This window comes from Pelodiscus sinensis, chromosome 1 (genome assembly GCF_052426305.1).
Source record: "Pelodiscus sinensis isolate ZL-2025 chromosome 1, ASM5242630v1, whole genome shotgun sequence".
Lineage (NCBI taxonomy): Eukaryota > Metazoa > Chordata > Testudines > Trionychidae > Pelodiscus > Pelodiscus sinensis.
The window spans coordinates 50,760,052-50,780,941 of record NC_143052.1 but is presented as its reverse complement, the minus strand read 5'-3'; the positions used below and the strand labels follow the sequence as shown (position 1 = coordinate 50,780,941).

At 44.5% G+C, this 20,890-nt stretch overlaps 1 protein-coding gene across 9 annotated transcripts in view; it reads left to right on the top strand.

Moving 5' to 3' along the window:
• Positions 1–20,890, top strand: part of LOC102446356 (uncharacterized) — an 87,516-nt gene that overhangs the window by 7,229 nt on the left and 59,397 nt on the right. For 8 of the 9 annotated variants that reach the window (XR_012904030.2, XR_012904027.2, XM_075929641.2 and 5 more), the window contains 3 exons: positions 540–624; positions 9,396–9,457; positions 19,967–20,158. Coding sequence is in view for 7 of the 9 variants with exons in the window: in XM_075929641.2 (XP_075785756.2) it covers positions 540–624; positions 9,396–9,457; positions 19,967–20,158 (339 nt within the window). In the remaining 2 variants the exon portion in view is untranslated. The remainder of the gene's footprint in view (positions 1–539; positions 625–9,395; positions 9,458–19,966; positions 20,159–20,890) is intronic. The other variant, XM_075929649.2, reaches the window with a different exon arrangement.

Here is a 20,890-nt window from a genome sequence, read left to right as displayed (position 1 = left end):
ACCTTAGGCTTTAAGTTCACTTGCTCTTTGTTGAGGTAATATTATACAGAGATGGATGCCTCATTTTTGAATTTATCTGTGTGATACATCTGTACATTTTGATTAAACACACTTAAGGGTAAGTGCACATTGGCTTTGCAGTTCATGTGCAATCTCATTAAATTTCTTCCTCATTTTTCCCCTCCAAGGGAGTAAATTGATTTATATGAGCATGCTGCTAATGTTATAGCTCCTTGTCTAGCCCCTTAGGTTCTAATGTTTTTTAAACTCAATACAATTATGGGAAATGTTACACTGGAATGATGACATAAATCATCCCCATAGGAATCTGAGCTGGGGAGTAATCTTATAGAGCCCCGCTGAGGTAAATAAAAACAATAATTTGAAATAAATAAAAGAACAATGGTGCTAATGTGGATGGCTCCAGATTATCATTAGGTTCATAAATGATAAGGTTTGTTTTTGTAACAATGCTGGATGCACTGTAAAGCTACTTTTTAGATCATAATATTAAAGTTCATGTACTATCTTCTTCCCAGCTTTCCTGTCAAGTTGGCTGTGTCTCCAGAACTTTCCTTCATACACCACTGTTTGCGAGAAGAGCATATGCATATGTAAAATGTGGTAAGAGACCCTAAGTCTTAACTTAGTAAATAAGCATTGACATTCCAAACAGAGAGATTTTTCTGGAATACTTCTGCTATGCCTTGCACTTTTGTTATAATTAGCAATGTGGGAAATATTGGGTGAGTCTGAAGAAAGATACATTCACTTAGTTTTGCAACCTCCCAGGAAAGATTTATGTACTGACAGCAGGGTGGACTTTAAAAGAAAGCAGGGGTGCTCACAGCAATGTGCAGTCTTCAAGTCGTCTGAATGCAATGTGACTTTGATAGATGGGAATCCTAGTGGCCAGCTGCCTACTCACTGCATTACTGAGTGTAAATGAAGGCTTCTTTTCAATGACCTGCTTCTCTTTGACAGTCCAGCTCTTTCATTCTTTGCAGGTCAGCAAAGAAATAAAAATACAAGTTTAAGAAATCAAATGAAAATAATTACTTTAAAAAAGAAATACTTTCAAAATTTGCAAGCATTTTTATGCATTTTACATATACAAATCTGATTAAGTAATTAGAGAATGGAGCATATATTAACTATTGAGTATACTTTATCGTTTTTAGGAACAAAGGGAGAAAAGCCCAACTGGTCAGTAAAACAGCAACTTTAATTCAAGTTTTATCCCATCTACAAAATCCTCAAATTAAAATAAAAGTAAAGTGTAAAAGCTGGGGAGCTGTGTAATATGTGTGTGTGTGGAGGTGGCTCTGTGTTTTTGGAAGGGGCAGGGCTGGGGCATCCAGGCACCAGTGATGCTCAGACAGCATGGTGCCCCCATCACGTCCCCACTGAACCTCGGAGCCATCTGAAGCACAAGGTGCAGAGTTCTGGAGTACACCAGTGCTCCAGTGGCGATTCTAAAGGGTCCAGGGCAATTGTCCCATTTGTGCCTCCCCCTGGCAGTTGGCCTGCATAAAGGAACTTCTCCATGTCAAGTCAGGAGCTATTGGGGGGGAAAAGAGAATTTAACTATCTAGGCTTGAAGCATTAAATAAAGACTTGTGTAATACAAAAGGATCCAGACAGAAGGACCTTTCCCATAGATCTGTTGATTTCAGTGTGAATCAAGGAAGGCATAACGGTCCATGTGTGACTCCTTTTGTAAGATCTTTTGTTTGGAAGAGAGGATTGAGGGGGGACATGATAACAGTTTTCAGGTATCTAAAAGGGTGTCACAAGGAGGAGGGAGAAAATTTGTTCCTCTTGGTTTCTGAGGACAGGACAAGGAGTAATGGGCTTAAAGTGCAGTAGGGGAGGAGGGAGAAAAATTGTTGGGGTAGCTTAGGTTCCAGACACTGAGAGCGTAAGTGCAATGCACATGCCAAGAGGCAGAAATAGAGGCAGAAGGAATTAAAATATAGGTGCCAGGTGAGTTACAGGGTTTGGTGAGAATTTTGTGGATTGCACTTGGGATTCAAAGATCTATATTTTGCTTTTGATTGAGACACCGTGAGCAAAAACTCTGAACTTTTAAGTATTATCTGGCAATTGTTCTTTCTGACTCAAATCTGGTTAAAGCTCACTGCAGAATATGTAAAGAAAAAACAAAACAAAAAATCCACAGTCTTGAGCAATAAAATGTCTGACAACTCATAATCTATGTGCATGTGGAAAAGCAGGCACATTCTCTTCTTTTCAGTTCTGGTTTTGATATCTCCTTCATCACTGTAGTATGTGAATGCTTTTCACTAGTTCCTTAAATGATGTAATTAACATCAGTCATGTGTGATCCATTCTGTGTCTCTCATCCTTCCCCTATGGGGAGAATTGTGTGTTCGCTATAGTGGTTTATTGTATGAAGGGTTATTTTTTAAAATACAGTAGACTTCCGATAATCCGGAACCTCTGGGACCTAGGTGGTGCTTGATTATCAGATATGCCGGACTATCAGGAGGTACTATAAGATGGTTATATACAGGGCTCATCGAACCGCGGCGAGCCCTGCTCGCCAGCCGTGCTGTCCGGCGATCTGCACATGCACAGATCGCCCGAACCCGGCTCTTCTGGGTTGCAATCTACTTGCAATGAGCAAGATGCCCAGTGAGTGAAATGGCAAGAGCCTAGTGAGTGAACTTCGGTAAAAAACGAGTCACAAGGCAGCAGTGGCATCAGCTGAACCAAGCGAAACCGGATGGGACCGAGTCAGTCTGCCACCGGCATTGTGTGACTCTGGACAGTGCTTGTGCTACAATAAAAAGGGTTAAAAACACTTTATATACAGTATATAGTGTGTGTGTGTGTGTGTGTGTGTGTGTGTGTGTATGTAGATATATATATATATATATATATATAAAAAAAAAAACCCAGGGCTCAACAAATAATACAATTCCTCATACAGTGAGAATTACAGAAGTCGGAGTAAGAAGTCCTCCAGCTTGACACTATTTCAACATAACTGCCTGCTGTGTAGATGCAGACTAAGTTATTTTGGAATAGTGTGGTTATTTCAAAATAGTGTTGCAGTGTAGACGTACCCTAAGTCAACTTAAGTTATGTTGCTCAGTGGTGTGAATTAGTCACCTTCTTGAGTAACATAACATGCGGCTTTAAGTGCTGGTGTAAACAGTGCTGCTTAGGTGTGGAAGTCCTTCTCCGACTGACATAGTTACCACTGCTTGCGGGTGCTGGAGTAATTAATCTCATGGGAAAGCTCTCTCCTGTCGACTTAGAGCTACTTAGAGAACTTATAGTGGTGAAGCTATACTGCTGTAAACTGTCTAGTGTAGCTATAGAGGCTATTAAGGCTAATAGTAGGGTACATCATTATCCATGTTATCTCCTCCAGTGAAAAAGAAACAGTAGGTAGCTCTGGGGAAGAAATCTCTAAAAGATCTTTTCACAGATTCCTTTCTCTTGTCTCCCCTGCATGTTGTTTCATGGAGTACAGGGTTTTCCCCAAGGAAAAAACTTTGAATATAACCTCAAACCTGGTGCATCTCAAATCTTTAATCTCAAATCCTCTCTGTGTCTCTGCATCAATTCTGTCACCAGCTCCCTGCCTCATTCACTCCTTTCTCTCAACCAGACCCCATGCTGCACAAAAAGCACTCTGCAGGTTTGAAGGGATAGATGCCAAAGTGGCAAATGAGGCCCTTTACTATAGAAGATGGGGGATTTCCACCTGGAGGTCCCTTCCATTCCTAGATCTAGGTATCCTAATCTGGACCATGTGTTTAAGATACGCTTTTGTGGGCCTCAGTGGCTGTTTTAGACTCTAAAATTTAGAGTATTATGGCAGCATATGTCCAAAAAAAAACCTCCCAACCTTCTCTCTTTCTCCCCCCCAAAAAAAACCCCTGTTCTCCAGAAGCAAAATAGAGTTTAAGGTCAAAAGGGGCCACCACATCATCTAATCTGACATCTTCTATATCACAGGCCATCAACACCAAGTAGAATCTGCACACTAACCCCAACAACCAAAATTACATCAATGTGTTAGAGATCGCCGGAGACTAACCTATTATGTGTCAGAGGCAGAGAACAGGAGGGACTGAGATGCATCAGTAGCACTGAGACCCTTGCTTTGGCAAAAAATTAGTAAGTGAAATATACTCAGATACTCCTGAGAAATGACCTGTATTGCATGCTGCAGAGGAAAGCAAAAAATCCCCAAGGTCACTGCCAATCTGATTTGGGAGAAAATTCCTTTCCTGCCCCATATATGGTGATCAATTAAACCAAGAGCATCTGGACCAGAACCAGCCAGCCAAGGTGCTCAATTCCCTGCTCTGCCCCAAATTCTGCTTCCATTCTACCCCTTCTCTCAAGGCCACACTCCCACCCTCTCCCCATCCCACCTCTTCTCATCCTGTCCCGTTCTATCCCCTCCCCTGAGTATGTCACATTCTTGCTTCTTCCCCCTTCCTCGCAGCGTCTTGAATGCCATAAAACATGAGCTGATCTTGATATCCGGGAAGTGCAGAGGAAGGTGCTGATTCACAGGGTCTACCAGCAGGTGGGAGGTACTGGAGGTAGGAAGGGGCTGATAGGAGGGGCTGCCAATGCATGCTCAGAAACTACCTTTTTTTTTCCAGGGGTGCTCCAGGGGAGCAACCTTGGAGTCGGCACTTACGAGCCAGAAAATACTTAGTGCCCCCTCAAAATACTGGCTCATACCTTCCAGTGTCCCATTTGCTCCTTCTAACAAAACTCTGGGAACTTCTTGTGAATTTTTTTGCTGACATGTTAACACTGGCATGTATGAAGAGGTTCAGCAACTAATAATGGAACTTAACAAAAAATCGGATGTTGTTGTTCTGTGGTGAATTCATGGTCATTAATCAACACCACATAGTTTTTTTGATGCTCACACTGAACTGAATGGAAAATCTGTTCTTAAGAATAATTGTATTTCATTGTAAGATGTTTTTGGTGTTTTTCTAGGCAACGTGTATTTAAAATTACAGATCACCAAAAGTCTGGGGCTCTAAGACAATGGAACTAACAAAAAAGCATTTGATTAGTATTGTGACCAATTTTAGAAACTTTGCAAACAGTTTGAATTTTGGCATCTAGAACAGGATGGTTTGATTTAAATCAAAGCAATTTAAATCACCAGTTTTACTCATTAAAATCAGCAAGCAGGAAACCTTGATTTAAATAATCAGTCTTAATCCTTAGTACTTTTTAGTAATTCTCATAAACAAAGATTAATTTTCATTAGTTGGTAACCATTAAAACAGGTTGATTTGCAATTAAATGTGGACTTTTCACTAAATATGGTGCTTCTTTTTGCTAATCAGTAGAATAAGGTATATACACATTTATTTAAACAGTTATATGGCTTAACTAATATTTATTCATTCTTAATCTTTATTTTTTTATTATGTTATGAAAAGTTGAGTGATGCATTTCTTATTTATTAAATGTTTATTAATTTTTTACTTGTGATGTGTCAAGTTCTCTTTGGATGTAAATTCAAATTAATTTGAACATGCACAGAATTAGCATTTTTAAATTAAATAAAAGTACCTTAAAAGGTGAAAAAGTGGCAGTGTAGACATCAGTGTAAGGGTTTTTTTATTTATACAGTAAAACTCCGATGGTCCGGCATCTGATGGTCCGGCATCATCAGGAACCCGGAAGTGCTCCAGGCAGCCGGACCATTGGAGCTGCTCTGCCCCCAGATTCAGCTGCTGCTAAAACTGACCAGCGGCTGAATTGGGGAAGCTGGGGGCAGAGCAGCTGGAGTGCTGCCGGGTAGGTCCCCTAGCGCTGCCCCTCGGGGCTGCGGGACCAACTCGGAAGCATCCCAGCTGTCCCCGATTCAGCCGCTGCTGAAACTGACCAGCGGCTGACTCCAGGAAGCCCGAAGCAGAGCTGCTCTGCCCCAGGCTTCCTGGAGTCAGCCACTGATCAGTTTCAGCAGCGGCTGACTTGGGGACACCTGGGGTAGAGAAGCTGGGGTGCTGCCGGGCTGGTCCAGTAGCGCTGCTCCTCGGCGCTGTGGGACCAACCCGTCAGCCCCCCGCAGCTGCTCTGCTCCAGGCGTCCTGATTCAGCCACTGCTGAAACTGACCAGCGGCTGTCTCCAGGAAACCCGGGGCAGAGCAGCTCTGTCTCGGGCTTCCTGGAGTCAGCCGCTGATCAGTATCAGCAGTGGCTGACTCGGGGACACCTGGGGCAGAGAAGCTGGGGTGCTGCCGGGTTGGTCCAGTAGCGCCGAGGAGCCAGGCTTTCCCAAGAGCAGCTCGGGTGTTGCCGGGTTGGTCTCGTGGCGCCATGGGTCGGCACCACAGGACCAACCCGGCAGCACCCCAGCTGCTCTGCTGCAGCCATCCCCGATTCAGCCGCTCCTGAAACTGAACAGCAGCGGCTGAATCAGGGATGCCTGGGGCAGGGCCGGACTATTGGAAGGGGAGGCATCCGCCCCACCCCACCCCAGGCCCCTCATAGCTGCCCCGATAGTCCGGCATATTTGATAATCCGGCACCCCCTGGGTTGTAAAGGTGCCGTATTATCGGAAGTTTACAGTACATGTTAGAGACCAGTTTGACACAGGTAGCTCCTGCTGAAGAGCAGTGAAAATACAATGCTATCAAATTCAAAAATCTTTTTCCATTTGCAATGTTTTTTTGAAATTCTGCTCATCATTATATATTGTGAGAAGCTAGTTAGCATTGTTTAGGCTATGTAATATGACCATAGATGTAGATAACTACTGGAGGATACAGAAAGCCTTATGTTATTAGGCTATAACTTACTACTGCTTAAGGTCTTACCTCTTAAAAATTATCAAAGTACTTCTTTCCTTTAGAGTTTTATATATCCTATTACATTCTGTATAATTCTTAAATATCACAAAATGGTCTAATCTTCCTCCAAAATGTACTTGGTTGCAGAATGAATTTAATACCATTTATGCTGTGATTTGGCTTTATAAACACTGATAAGTTATTTCAGTTCACAGAACACATATTTGTATTAATTTTGCCTTGAAAACCTATCTGAAATATGTATGCTGAAGCTTAGCAAAAATTGAGTGACATACAAATTAACAGTCGGTGTCTGATGAAAATGTAGGGTAAAAAACAGAAGGATATGCGTGTTGGGGAAGGTTTTAGTGCTTATTTAGTTTAGTATTGCCAAACTGCTGCATATCTGTTTTGTCCTTTTTTTTTTTTAAAGGGTTTGTTTGGTTAAATAGAAGTGAATGGATTTGTGATAGGTAAAATTGACTTACCACTTCAGCTGTTAGACCACTTCTCTAATTTTTTTCTGTAGCTGAGAAGGTCATAGCTATGAAGATGAGTTCTGAAGCCAAGCTTATGCCTTCAAAACAGATTAGTTATTTTTAATGCATTCTCTTTGTTTCTGAAGACAGACTCCTTTTGCTCATAAGGATGCATTGGAGAAATGTTAAATTCCTCAAGATTTATACAAAAATGTTTGATCTGTACTATACTAAATCAATATTAAGCATAATTTAAGGCTTCTTTATATTTTTCTCACCAATGCATCTCCTCAAGCCCTGTCTGCTGTCCCCTGTAACAGCTTCCTAAATTCTGCCTATACAATTTCTCCCCACAAACCCTATCCCCCTTCTTATCACTTGTTCTCAGCTGTAGCCTGTTTTGTATGAGAGTGGGTAATCTAGCAGACAGTAGGTGGCTGAGTAGAGACCTTTTCTACCTGTGCTAGTGTAATATATTGGCAGAGTGTGGAGTATGTCCCCCTCTGATGGCTGTTTCACTCGAAAATAACAATCTTTTAGTGCTGCTGATTGTGGAATTACAACTTTAGCTTGTTGACCCCACACAGTTCTGAAAATGAGTATCTCTGTGCTCACTGCCTACTCCTTTGTAAGTGCCCATTCTTCAGCATGCAGGTATTCTGAATACCCAACCAGGCCGACTGAAAATTGTCAGCATATGCATTTCTTCTTTGTACCCAGGATGCACTTATATATGTGGATTTAGGTCCACACAAACCTCTTAATTTATATTTTGTTTTTCTTACTTATCTCACAAGGGTTGTATAGGGCTTACTGGGAAAATATGTGAGATACTTGCAGAGCTTCTAATAGAACCCAGGAGCTCTGGCTCCCACTTCTTTTCTCTGTCAGCTATACAACACTACTTTTCAAGTGTCTATTAGATTATCTGGATCTTAATTTTGTTAGGTGATATCCCAGTTTATACTTTTTAAAATAAATTAGTTGCATTTTTGCTCAATATTAAGACAAATATTATTCACCAAACTACCATTAAAAGTCAGACTTTAGAAAAGTTTTCCTAGCAGTTATTTTAGTTTTAAATACTGAACAATCACTGTTTCCCATATATAATAGAGTCTAATGTGTCTCCATATAATCTCAGAAATCTGTGGCCTCAAGACCAGCATGACAGCTTTGTGGTATTTTATTGTGTTTTCCCCAAGGGATTTTGAGTTTGTGTCCTTACTAAGTTCACTTTTGAGTGCAGACAATGTTCTTAGATCCTGTGGAGGGATACATAATTCATATCCCTTTACACAGAATATGTCTGCCCACCCACAGAAGTAGTTTTGAACACGTAATTGAAGGAGCTACCACATCACATTTTCTTCATCTAAGCCAAGGTCAGAGCAATGCAGGGTCTTTGGAAGGACATGGAAGGAGAGGGATTCCAGACGATCCTGTCAAGAAGATATCACAGTCAACAGTAGCAGTGCTATCTAATGGTGCTGTTGCATGTAATGCTTTGGTTTCTTTATGAACATAAGAATGGCCATACTAGGTCACACCAAAGGTCCATGTAGCCTAGTATCTGGTCTTCTGACAGTGGCCAATGCCAGATGCCCCACAGAAAGTGAACAGAACAGGTAATCATCAAATGATCCATCCCCTGTCATCCATTTCCAGCTTCTGACAAACAGAGGCTAGGAACACCATTCCAACACATCCTGGCTAATAAGCAGGGCTCGACAAATCAGTGAATCCGTGGTGAATAGATTTCAGCCAGGCGCCCTGTTCACCGGTGGCGTGCGCATGCGCAATGCGGGTCTTGGGTATGCACAGTGCAGGGCTGGCGAGTAGATTTTGCCGCTGTTTGTCAAGCCCGGCTAATAAGTATTGATGGACCTAATCTCCATGAATTTATTTAGTTCTGTTTTGAACCCTGTTAAACTCCTGGTCTTCACAACATCCTCTGACAAGAAGTTCTACAGGCTGACTGTGTGCTGTGTGAAGAAAAACTTCCTATTGTTTGTTTTAAATCTGTTACTTATTAATATAGCTGATACTAGAAAAATGATTCTTATATATTTATTTTGTGCTCTGTTTTCTTCACTGTTTCTAGGTAATTTGAAAGAAGCAATAGATGATGCTAACAAGGCTGTTGAGTTAGACCCTGTGAACCCTGTAAGTAACAGTGACATGAATTGCATGTTCTAGTCCCTAATATACATTGTACGTGGTTTATTCATACGTAATTTTACTCTTTTCTGGGAATTATGCACAAAGCTAGTCAGTGCTAACATATCCTCTATCTGTTACATCATTTTCCCCCTTTGGCACGTCTACACTCAGGGCCGGCTCTAGGTTTTCTGCCGACCCAAGCAAAAAAATTTTTGGCCGCTCCCCGCCGCCCCTTTTTTGTTGGCTTTTACACATGTTTGTACTTTGCAATGATTTTTTTTTTCATTTTTGTCCTGGCATTTTAGCCCTATAAATAGCAAATATAATTTTAATATTTTTTTTCCCATAAGCAATGGCGCTTCAAGTAAACTCCCTGTCCCCTTTCACTCGCTGCTGGGTCACAACAGCTTTTTCCCTGCCCTGTTCAGCCCTTCCCTATGGACAAGCACCCCTCACTCCCGACCCACAGGGGGAGCCGGGACGTTGCAGAGCCAGAGAACCATGGGAAACAGGGGGTGCAGGGTTCACCGTGGGAAATGGGAGGCACAGAGCCAGAGGGGACCAGGTGGACTGGGGTGCTGGGGTGTGCAGAGCCAGAGAGGTACAGGGAACAGTGTGAGGGGTACAGGAGTGCCACAGGGAACAGGAGGCACAGAGCCAGAGGGATGCAGGGATTGGGGAGTGGGATGCAGGGGAGGCTTGGGGAATGGGACATGGGAATGGGAGGGGCAGAGGGATCGGAGTCCAGGGGCAGTGTGGGGAATAGGGGGCACAGACCCAGAGGGGTGCAGGGAAAAGGGGCTGCGGGGTGCAGAGGGGGCACAGAGCCAGAGGGGCACGGGGACCGGGGTTCAGGGACGGCGCAGGGAATGGGCAGTGCAGAGCCAGAGGGGCACAGGGATCGGGGGGAGCAGGGTGCGGGGTGCAAGGATGGTGCAGAGCCAGAGAGTCTCAGGGAACAGAGTGTAGGGGAGCAAGGTGTAGGGCGCAGGGGTGGCGCAGGGAACGGGCAGCGCGGAGCCATAGGGACGCAGGGCGGGATAGGTAGAGCGAGCCGGGCGGCCGGCAGGGAGTGGTCTCTCACCGGTGAAAGGGGCTGGGGCCGTGACAGGGCTGGAGCCGACAGGGCGGGGAGGAGCCTGGCCGCATCGCGCGCCGCAGCCAGCTCCCGGGGACACGCAGCCAGAGCTGAGCTCCTTTAAAATCGGCAGGATGGGGTGGTGCCAGGCATTGCTGGGGCGGCTGTTTACCTGGAAATGCTGCCCCTGGAAATGTGCTGCCCCAAGCACGTGATTGATTTGCTGGTGCCTAGAGCTGGCCCTGTCTACACTGCAGGGCAAGTCAAATTAAGATATGCAACTTCAGCTACATCAGTTGAATAGCTGAAGTCAAAATAGTTTAATTTGGCTTTTGGCGCTGTCTACACAGCAGGAAGTCAAAAGAAGAACAATCTTTCTTCGACTTCCCTTACTCCTCGTGAAATTAGGGTTACAGGAGCTAGAATAAGAAGTCCTCCAGTTCCATACATACAAGATGGGAAGCGACTGTCTAGGAAGGAGCATGGCGGAAAGGGATCTAGGGGTCATAGTGGACCACAAGTTGAATATGAGTCAACAGTGTGATGCTGTTGCAAAAAAAGCAAATATGATTCTAGGTTGAATCAACAGGTGTGTTGTAAGCAAAACGCGTGAAGTCATTCTGCCGCTCTACTCTGCACTAGTTAGGCCTCAGCTGGAGTACTGTGTCCAGTTCTGGGTGCCACATTTCAAGAAAGATGTGGAGAAATTGGAAAGGGTACAGAGAAGAGCGACAAGAATGATTAAAGGTCTAGAGAACATGACCTATGAAGCCAGGCTTCATGAACTGGGCTTGTTTAGTTTGGAAAAGAGAAGATTAAGGGGGCACATGATAGCGGTTTTCAAATATCTAAAAGGGTGTCACAAGGAGGAAGGAGAAAATTTGTTCCTCTTGGTTTCTGAGGACAGGACAAGGAGTAATGGGCTTAAAGTGCAGTAGGGGAGGTTTAGATTGGACATTAGGAAAAAATTCCTAACTGTCAGGGTGGTCAAATATTGGAATAAATTGCCAAGGGAGGTGGTGGAATCTCCCTCTCTGGAGATATTTAAGAACAGGTTAGATGTCAGGGATGTAGACGGAGCTTGGTCCTGCCTTGAGGGCGGGGGGCTGGACTCGATGACCTCTTGAGGTCCCTTCCAGTCCTATGATTCTTTGATTCTATTCTATGATTCTATGATTGTGTAGTAAAATTCAAATAATGGTGACCTACAGGACAAATTCTAAGGCTGTAGTACAAGTTTTGTGCAGTAGTTTGAGTCTAGAGGCTGTGAGCAAAATTATGTCTGAGGGTATGTCTACACTGCAAAGTTAATTTGAAATAACAGCTGTTATTTCAAATTAACTTTAATAGCGTCTATACATGCAAACCGCTATTTCGAAATTAATTCGAAATAGCAGAGCGCTTAATTTGAATTTGGTAAACCTCATTCTACGAGGAGTAACGCCATATTTGAAATACCTATTTTGAAATAAGTGCTGTTTAGACACTTAATTCGAAATAGGGGGCCTCCAGCCCTTCCGAGGGAGCCCTGGTGGCCACTCTGGGCACAACCACGAAAACTTATTCTTCCCCCCCCCAGCCCCGGAACCATTAAAGGGGTAGACTCTGGCCACAGTGCCTGTGCCAGCTCCAAGCCTGCCAGTCCAGAGCCAGCAGTGGCCAACGGGGCCCCTGACCCAGTGGCCTCAAAACATGAGCCAGCAAGCCACGGGCAGCCAGCCCTCCACCACTCCCCAGGAGCAGTCTGCCAGCTTCCAGGAGCCTGACGGGCTGGAGAAGGTGGGCACCTTCCTGGTCCATGGTGGAGATCATGGACCTTATTCAGGTTTGGGGGGGATGCCCCCAATGTCCATGATCTCCAGACTAGATGGAGGAATGCGGCCGTCTATGGCAGGATAGCTGCCAGCCTGGCCACGAAAGGCCACATGCAAACGCAGGAGCAGGTTCGCATGAAAATCAAGTTGGTACAGTGAGACCCCCAACCCTAAGCTTCCCCTCCCCCTTCTTCCCTTTGCTTCCCCCTTCCAGCTCCCTCCTCCCAGGTTTCCCCCTCCCCCACACTCTCTTTCCCTCTCCCACCTCCTTTTTCTCCGTCTCCCCAGAGGTTCATCTCCCCCCCCCCCAGTTTTGTTCAATAAACACAGTTTCTGTTTTGGAACATACGTGTCTTTTATTTGACATCAGGAAGGGGGGCTAGGGAGGCGTAAGTGGAAGGATGTGAGGGAGGAATGGGGCATGAGCCCCCAGTGGGGAGGACCAGGGTGGCTCTGAGGGAATCTCAGGGTGGATGCTCTCCCGCAGAGCCTCCTGGATCCTGACAGCCCCCCGATGGACACCCCGGATGGCAGCCTGCAGCAAGTGCAGCCAGGCTGATGGCAACGACCCCACAAGATGCACCTGCGTGCCCAGGGACAGCTCTGGCTCCATGTAGCCGAGTGCTGTGGTGTCCCGAGTACAGGCACTCAGGGCACTCCAAGACAGGATTGCTTTGCTGTCCCTCTTCGATGTAGACAAGCAAGCGGGGAACCCTGAGAACTGTCTGTCCAGGGTGGGGGTAGGGTCCCTTTAAGCACAGAGCTCAGTTAGCTTCAGGCAGCAGCCCCACACACTAAGTCCTAACCTGATGCCCTGCCGGCACTGGTTCCAGCCAGCTTTAACTTCGGTTCAGGGTCCACTCAGTGTGGACACACTATTTCGAAATAGCAAAATGCTATTTTGAAATAGGTTGTGTGTAGATGTGTTAATTTGAATGATCTTATTTGAATTAACTATTTCGAATTAAGTTAATTTGAATTAATGCTGTAGTGGAGATGTACCCTAAAGGAATAGTCATACAAAAAATGAGAGTAGGTGCATCACCTGAGCAAGAGTGACTTTGTAAAGCATGTGCATCTAGAGGTGCTATGGAGAGTGCAGTGTGCAGCTAAGCTGCTTTTACTGCGCTAGTAGAAAAGGTGTTCTTCAAGTGATTGCATATGTTGATTCCAAGTAGCTGTGTATGCTGCATGGATAGTCATTGGAAGGTTTTCTCTAGTACTCATGGGATTGGTTATGGAGTCCCCTGGAGTAGCGCTGCTAGAGCACTGAATATAAGCCACTGCCACTCCGCACTCCCTCCTGCTCAGTTCCTTCTTTCCACCAGTGGTGATCATTGGAGCTTCCTTCTCTTGCCTCAGCAAGCATTTCCCTAAGGCTCATGTAAGCTACCTTTTGTATAATAGTCTCAGAAGAGTAGCTGTGTAATTCTGTAAAAACAATGAGGAGTCCTATGGTACCTTATAGACACCTTTCTATATAGCTGATCATCTTAGTTAGTGGGATTGGCCCTCACCTCCCTTTCCCTGGAGACCGAAGCATTCCTCATTCCCAGGGCTTCACATTTTGTGCTTCTTGCTAGAAGTCTGTGCCCACAGGGGACCTGCGTGAATCTTGACTTAAGTGCTTGGGAGAAGCACATCAAACAGGTAAGTAAAGGATTTGTAGGAGTTTCCGCCCTCACACAAAGAAAGAGTAAGATTTCATATTGAAAATCCTTCTTATGGAATTTGTTACGCTCTCACGCCATGTAGCTGGGCCAAGCACCCAAACCAGCCTCACTGAATCTCAGTGCACTGACCTCTGTGTGGAACAATTCAGCATTGCCAAAAAATTCAGCACCGTAGACAACAGCACCGCCATTCTACATTGAAGTGTCTTAGCACTGCTCTCACTCTCCAGTGTCTTATAAGAGGCAAAAGTGACTGAAGAGAGGCAGAGTCAATAAAACTAATGGATTGCATCCCACATAAGGATGCTCTGAGGTGCCTTGAGAACAGCCCACTCCATCAGCTCTGGCACAGCCAGAGTCGTTGAGTTCAGTGCAGGTCAATTTCCTGGCAAGGAAGAGCCGTATGGAGGACATGGAAATGCCTTCCCATCCCTAATACCTTTGAGGCAGCCTTATTGAGCTCATGGTCCAACAGTCTCTGTGGAGTCCTTCACACCAACTTGCCCCTTCAAGTCACTGGCACCATCTTGGGGCAAGCCGGCAATGCTGCACCAATTGTCACCCTCACCTCGGTACCGGTTGCCCTGGCCTCACTCTCCTGGACACCATCACTGCCGGGACTGCTCACCAGCACACTCTGGAATAACTCCCCATGGTCCTCGTGGTCAGGCTCAATCTTGACTTGGAGCCAGGCTCCTATAAGTTGAGAAGTCAACACCACTCTAGATAATCTTGTAGGGAACAACCTCTCCAGGCCCTGATAATGTTTTGGGCACCTCAGTGGCAACCCTCAGCATAATGGCCTTTTTGGATGCTATGGGCATACCACCAGGCCAAGGGCTGCAGTTCCTGGCTTTTTTTCCAGTGGCATCAAACAGGCGAGTTCCACCATCCATCTTATTAGCCAGAGAACTGCCAAGGGTATCAGAAGGTGGTGCCTCAATATGTTCTTGCCAGACAGCTCTGCAACAGTCTCCCATGCTGGTGCCGCCTTTGCCACCCAGCACTGCCGTTGGCTCCCAGCTAGTACCACAGTCCTTTGGCTACTGCAGTCTAAACATGTCACCTTGATTGGCACTGAACCTGTTGCTGCATTGGAGGTGGATCCCAAGGTGCATGCAAGCATTGCAAGCACACTTGCTCTGCCTACCATACCACCCATCATGGATGCCCTTAGAGAGCTTGAAGGTCAGGAGGACTTGTGGGGGCATTATCATCATCCTTGGATGAAGCAGTGGCTGGCTCATCCACATCCTTACCAGACATGGACAGTAGATCCTACTGAGACTTGTTTAGGAGGGTAGCTCAGAACAAGCAGAGAAGGTGGTGGAAGAAATCAATTCCATGAGTGATATCCTTGCCTCCAAAGGGCCATCTAGAGTGGCGTTGCCACTGATCCAAACTATATCTACGACCACAAAGACTTTGTGGCAAACTCCTGCATCCATTCAGCCCACAGCTAAAGGAGCAGAGAAAAAATATTTTGTGCCCTCCAAAGGCTATGAATATCTCTTCATTGATCCACAACTGGGCACTCTGGTAGTGGATGCGACCAATGCCAAGGAAAGTCAGGACCATCAGGGGCCTATCCCTAATTGAAGAAGGCCAAGAAGCTGGACTTCTTTGGCCATAAGGTCTATTTGACTGGGGGCCCTTTATCTTAGAATCTCTAACCAACAGGTTTTGGTAAGCTGCTATAATTTTAACTCTTGGACCTCCTTGGCAAAATTCAAACTGCTCCTCCCTGCAGACTCTTGCCTTGAGTTTGCACCTCTTGTAGAAGCGGGTTAGGTCATTTCCAGGACCTCCTTACAGGTGGCTTTAGACTCTGTGCATTCAATGGCCTGCACAATGTCCCTGGGCATCATGATGTGTAGGAACTCATGGCTACAAGTTTCTGGCCTTCCACCAGAAGTACAGCACACAGTAGAAGACTTGCCTTTCAACTACTCTAGGCTTTTGCTAAGCAGACTGATTCCAGGTTCCATAAGGACACAAAGGCAACCTTAAAGTTGTTGGGCCACCATACATTGGCCACACGGAGGAAGCCCTTTGAACCACAGCCACTGTTTTGCTACTATCCTTCCCAGCACAGGCAGGACTATAATAGAAGCGGTGGTCACAGAAATAGAAGGAGACCTCCAAGCTCTTCTCATAATCAGGGTTAGGGCTTAACAAAGTCCCTTTTGAAGGTGCACCTGGAGGCAAAATGAGTCCTTATCCCGAGTCCTTCTCCTATGTTTGGGAACTATTTATCCCACTTTTACCAGGCGTGAGCCTGGATCACCTCAGACCACTTGGTCTTAAGCATGGTAGAACTGGGATATCCCCTCTAAAGCTCTTGCTTCTCTCTGCCCCTGTTGAGGGACCATTTACACAAGCAAGTCTTCATACAGGAAGTGCAGGCATGCTCCTACAGTTAGGAGCAATAGAGACATTCCCTCTGGAGTTCAAAGGCTTGGGGGTTTATTTTACTCCCATTATTTCTTAATCCCCAAGGTCAAGGGTGGTCTCTGGCCTATTTTAGACCTTTGCAATCTCAACTGGTTTGTGAAAAGGTTAAGGTTTCGTATGGTCTGTCTGCCCTCTATCATATCCTCATTGGATCCAGGTGACTCATACCACCCTCTGTTTGAAAGATGTGCATTTCCACATTGCCATAATCCTTTCCACAGGAGTTTATATCAGTTGATAAGTAACCAACACTTCCAATTCATAGTCCTCCCCTTTGGCCTACTGGCAGCCCCACACGACTTTACAAAATGCATGGCCATTGCGGCAGCCTTCCTGCACAGAAGGCATGTGCAAATGTTCTACTTGGATGATCTGGCTGGTCAAGGGAAGGTCTCAGGCCTAAGTGGAGAACCATGTGAGTCAGGAATGTGACACCTATCTCAGGCACAGCATGGTCCTGAACATGACAAAGCCAACCCTCATCCCTGATCAGAGGATAGAGTACGTAGGAGCCAAGTTGGACTTGATCCAGGCCAGAACTTCTCCTGCAATCTCATTTTTTTTACCTTGAGTGCACTTACAAGACACCTAATGCCTTTCCCACCATGACAGCTTGAAACTGTCTGAAGCTACTCGGCCCCATGTCAGCCTGTACCTACACAGTATAACATGCCAAGCTCTGACTCTGCCCTCTTCTGGTATGGCTGCCTCAGATTTACAGACCGGGTCAAGATTGATTGAACAGGTTGGTCACACTCACACCTCAAGTCCTTAATTGCCTCCAGTGGTGGCTTGAGCCATGGCAGTGTGTACGGGTGTCCCTTTCCCAAGGGACTCACATTGGTCCTGGGTCAGTGGGCTGCTCCTTCTTCTCTGACCCAGTGGTAGTTTGCTTCTTGTAAGGTTTGGATGGGTTTTCCTCTCTCATGAGACAGCCAATCCCTTCATGAGATCTTAATTTTGAGCTGTCAAATTGATGCGTTCCCCTCCCTTGAGCTGTTAGCAACCTGCTCCTTCCACTATTTTTCCTGGAAGGTAGCTTTCCTAGTCACGATCACAGTGGCCAGGTCGGTATCAGAGCTTAAGGCCCTGACATCGGAGCCATCTTACAAAAAAAAAAAAAGTGTAAGGACAAAGTTCAGCTACAACTCCACAGTTTTTCCACCTAAGATGGTGTCATCATTTCATGTCAGTCAGGATATTTTTCTTCCACCGTTTTACCCAAAACTACATGTCTCCAACAAGGAACTTTCACTGTATTCTCTGGATGTCAGGAACGTTCTTGATTTTTATATAGAACACACTAGACCTTCTAGGAAATCCACTCAGTGGATTGCAGACAGAATCAAGGACCTACTTGTTTCCTCCCAGAGGCTCTCCTCTTGAATCATTGCTTGCATTACAACCTGCTACAACCTTGCCAAAATCCCATCCCTTCAGTTAACTGCACATTCCACACATGCACAAGCTTCTTCCACCTGTCTCATGTCCCTAAATAGGACATCCTCTAATGTAATATATGCCATCAAATGCCAACAATGTCCCTCTGCCATGTACATTGGCCAAACTGGACAATCTCTATGAAAAAGGATTAATGGACACAAATCAGTTATTCAAAATAGTAACAGATAAACCTGTAGGGGAACATTTTAACTTACCTGGGCAATCATTAATGAACTTAAAAGTAACCATTCTTCTATAACGTAATTGTAAAAGCCAACTAGAGAGAAAGTGTGGAATTGACTTTCATAAACAAATTTGAACTGGTTAACATATTATAATACTTAAAATCAACAAATATTTCTGCAGCATCTTAGAGGCTATTAAAAATGTAGATGGTATCATGAGCTTTTATGGGCACAACCCACTTCTTCAGGACACTAGGGGCATGTCTATACAGTAGGGCTAACTTGAAATAATCTACGCAACTTGAGCTATGCTAATTGCATTGCTTAAGTTGAAATTGCTTATTTTGACTTTTGGCACTGTCTACATAGCAGTTATTTTGAGTTAGAGCACTCTTCCTCTGACTTCCCTTACTCCTCATACAATGAGGCTGTCTACATTGGCAAGATTTTACACAAAAGCAGTCACTTTTGAGCAAAATCTTGCCTCCTGTCTACACTGGCCGCGAGTATTTGTGCAAGAACACTGATGTTCTACTGTATGAAATCAGTGCTTCTTGCGCAAATACTCTGATGCTCCCGCTCAGGGATAAGTCCTCTTGTGCAAGTGTTCTTGCGCAAGAGGCCAGTGTAGACAGGTAACATCAGTTTCTTGTGCAAGAAGCTAAAATGGCCATCGAAGCTTTCTTGCTCAAGAGAGAGTCTACACTGGCACGGATGCTTTTGCGCAAAAGCAAATCTTTTGCTCAAAGGCACATGCCAGTATAGACGCTCTCTTGTGCAAATACTTTTAACTGAAATACTTTTCCGTTAAAAGTATTTGCGCAAAATCATGCCATTGTAGACGCAGCCTGAGGGTTGAGCAGTCCTCCAGCTCAACATTATATCAAAATAACTGTGTGTAGATGCGGACTATGTTATTTCAGAATAATGTCAGCTATTCTGAAATAATGCTGCTGTGTAGACATAGCCTAGCTTTCTTTACATTCAATATCCTATTGACATCAAAAGCTAAGTATGGGACATTTCCAGCCTACTAAATTAGCCTCATTAGCACCAGGACTAGAATTGACAGGAATTTTTTCTTTCCTTTCTCCCTTCTTATTCTGAGAGTCCCCCCTTTTCCACTCAAGATCATCTCATCTGAAGAAGTGGATTTTGCTTATGATACTATACATATGTTTTTGTTAGTCTCTAAGGCTACGTCTAGACTGCAAGCCTCTTTCGAAAGAGGCTTTTTCGAAAGATACTTTTGAAAAAGCCTCTTTCGAAAAAGAGCGTCTAGACTGCAAGCAGTACTTTCGAGAAAGCAAGCCACTTTTTCGAAAGAGCACCCAGGCAGTCTGGATGCTCTTTCAAAAAAGCATAGTTTGCATTAAAGAACACTTTTTCGAAAGAGCACTTTCGAAAAAAGGCGTTATTCCTCGTGAAATGAGGAGTACCACTGTCGAAAGAAAAGCCATGTTCTTTCGATTTAATTTCGAAAGAACGCGGCTGTAGTCTAGACGCAGGTAAAGTTTTCAAAAAAAGGCTACTTTTTTCGAAAAAACCCTGCAGTCTAGACACAGCCTAAGGTGCCACAGGACTTGTCAATGTTTTTTTTAAAGGATGTTTTTAACAGTTATGAGAGGTAGGTTAGCCATTTCCCACCCCTATAGTGTTAGTGTTGCATCAGGTCCCATCATTTTGCCCAGACATATATCATCTCTAGACAATAACTAATAGCTTTGCTAGCTCAGACCCCTTAACTACAGAGAAATTGGAAGGAAAAGCCCCTTGTTCCCATTCTCTTTTTTTTTTTAGTGCAGCCATAATTTAGTTCTGGCCTGGTCTTCCAGGAACTAACTGATACATTTCCTATTTTCCAGGATATATATTGCATTCGAGCTCTTGTTTGGAATACAGTGAAAGAAAGGAAGAGAGCACTTTTTGATTTAAACTGTAGCCAGAAGCTAAAACCTTTTAATATTTCCACTTTGATCATAAAGGGAGCTATAAAACAATCACTTATGGCTAGAGAGGATCCACAGTCTTTAGTGAAGAATAAAGATCATGAAAAGGTAAATGACATCCTTACTAAGCTTCTAGTTCAACTTCTGTCTCAGTGGTTTTTTTTTTTTTTTTTTAATAGAACATGGGTCAGACATGGGAACAAAATCAGCCATGTTTAAGCAGACGCAGTTTTTATTGATATTTGTGCTAATTCTGAAGAAAAATTTCATCCCACATAGTTGTTACAGATTTTGCACATGATCTAATCTTTCTCTGATAGAGGGCTTTTTCATATTCTTAGCTGCTTAAGATAGAGCATCGTTCTTTCCACCTTTCAGTGTTGATTTTACATCTTTTTTGCAGTAACTACTAATACTTGGTTCTAAAAGAAACTGTACCAAAATAAAATGCAGATGCTCCACAATCCAAGCACAGGCTAGGTCTAGACTGCATCGTTTTTGCGGAAAAAGCTATGCAAAATGCACTCCGCATTTTGCGTAGCTTTTCTGCTTTTTTTTTTTGGAAGAGGCTTTTCCGCCATTTGGCACCGTTTAGACAGGGGTATACAGGGCTCCCCGAAAGAGTGCATTTTCTCTTCTGCAAAAAAAAACAGGAGAGCAAACGCGTTCCTTGAACATGGCGGGGTTTTTGCGGGATACCTCCACTATCCCACAAAAACCCTGTAGTCTAGACATAGCCAGGCTTCTTTCCCCAGCGAGAGGATGAGAGAACAAACAACATGTGACAGATATTAATGCACTAATGGAAGATGCTCAGATACTGCGACAATGTGCCATGGT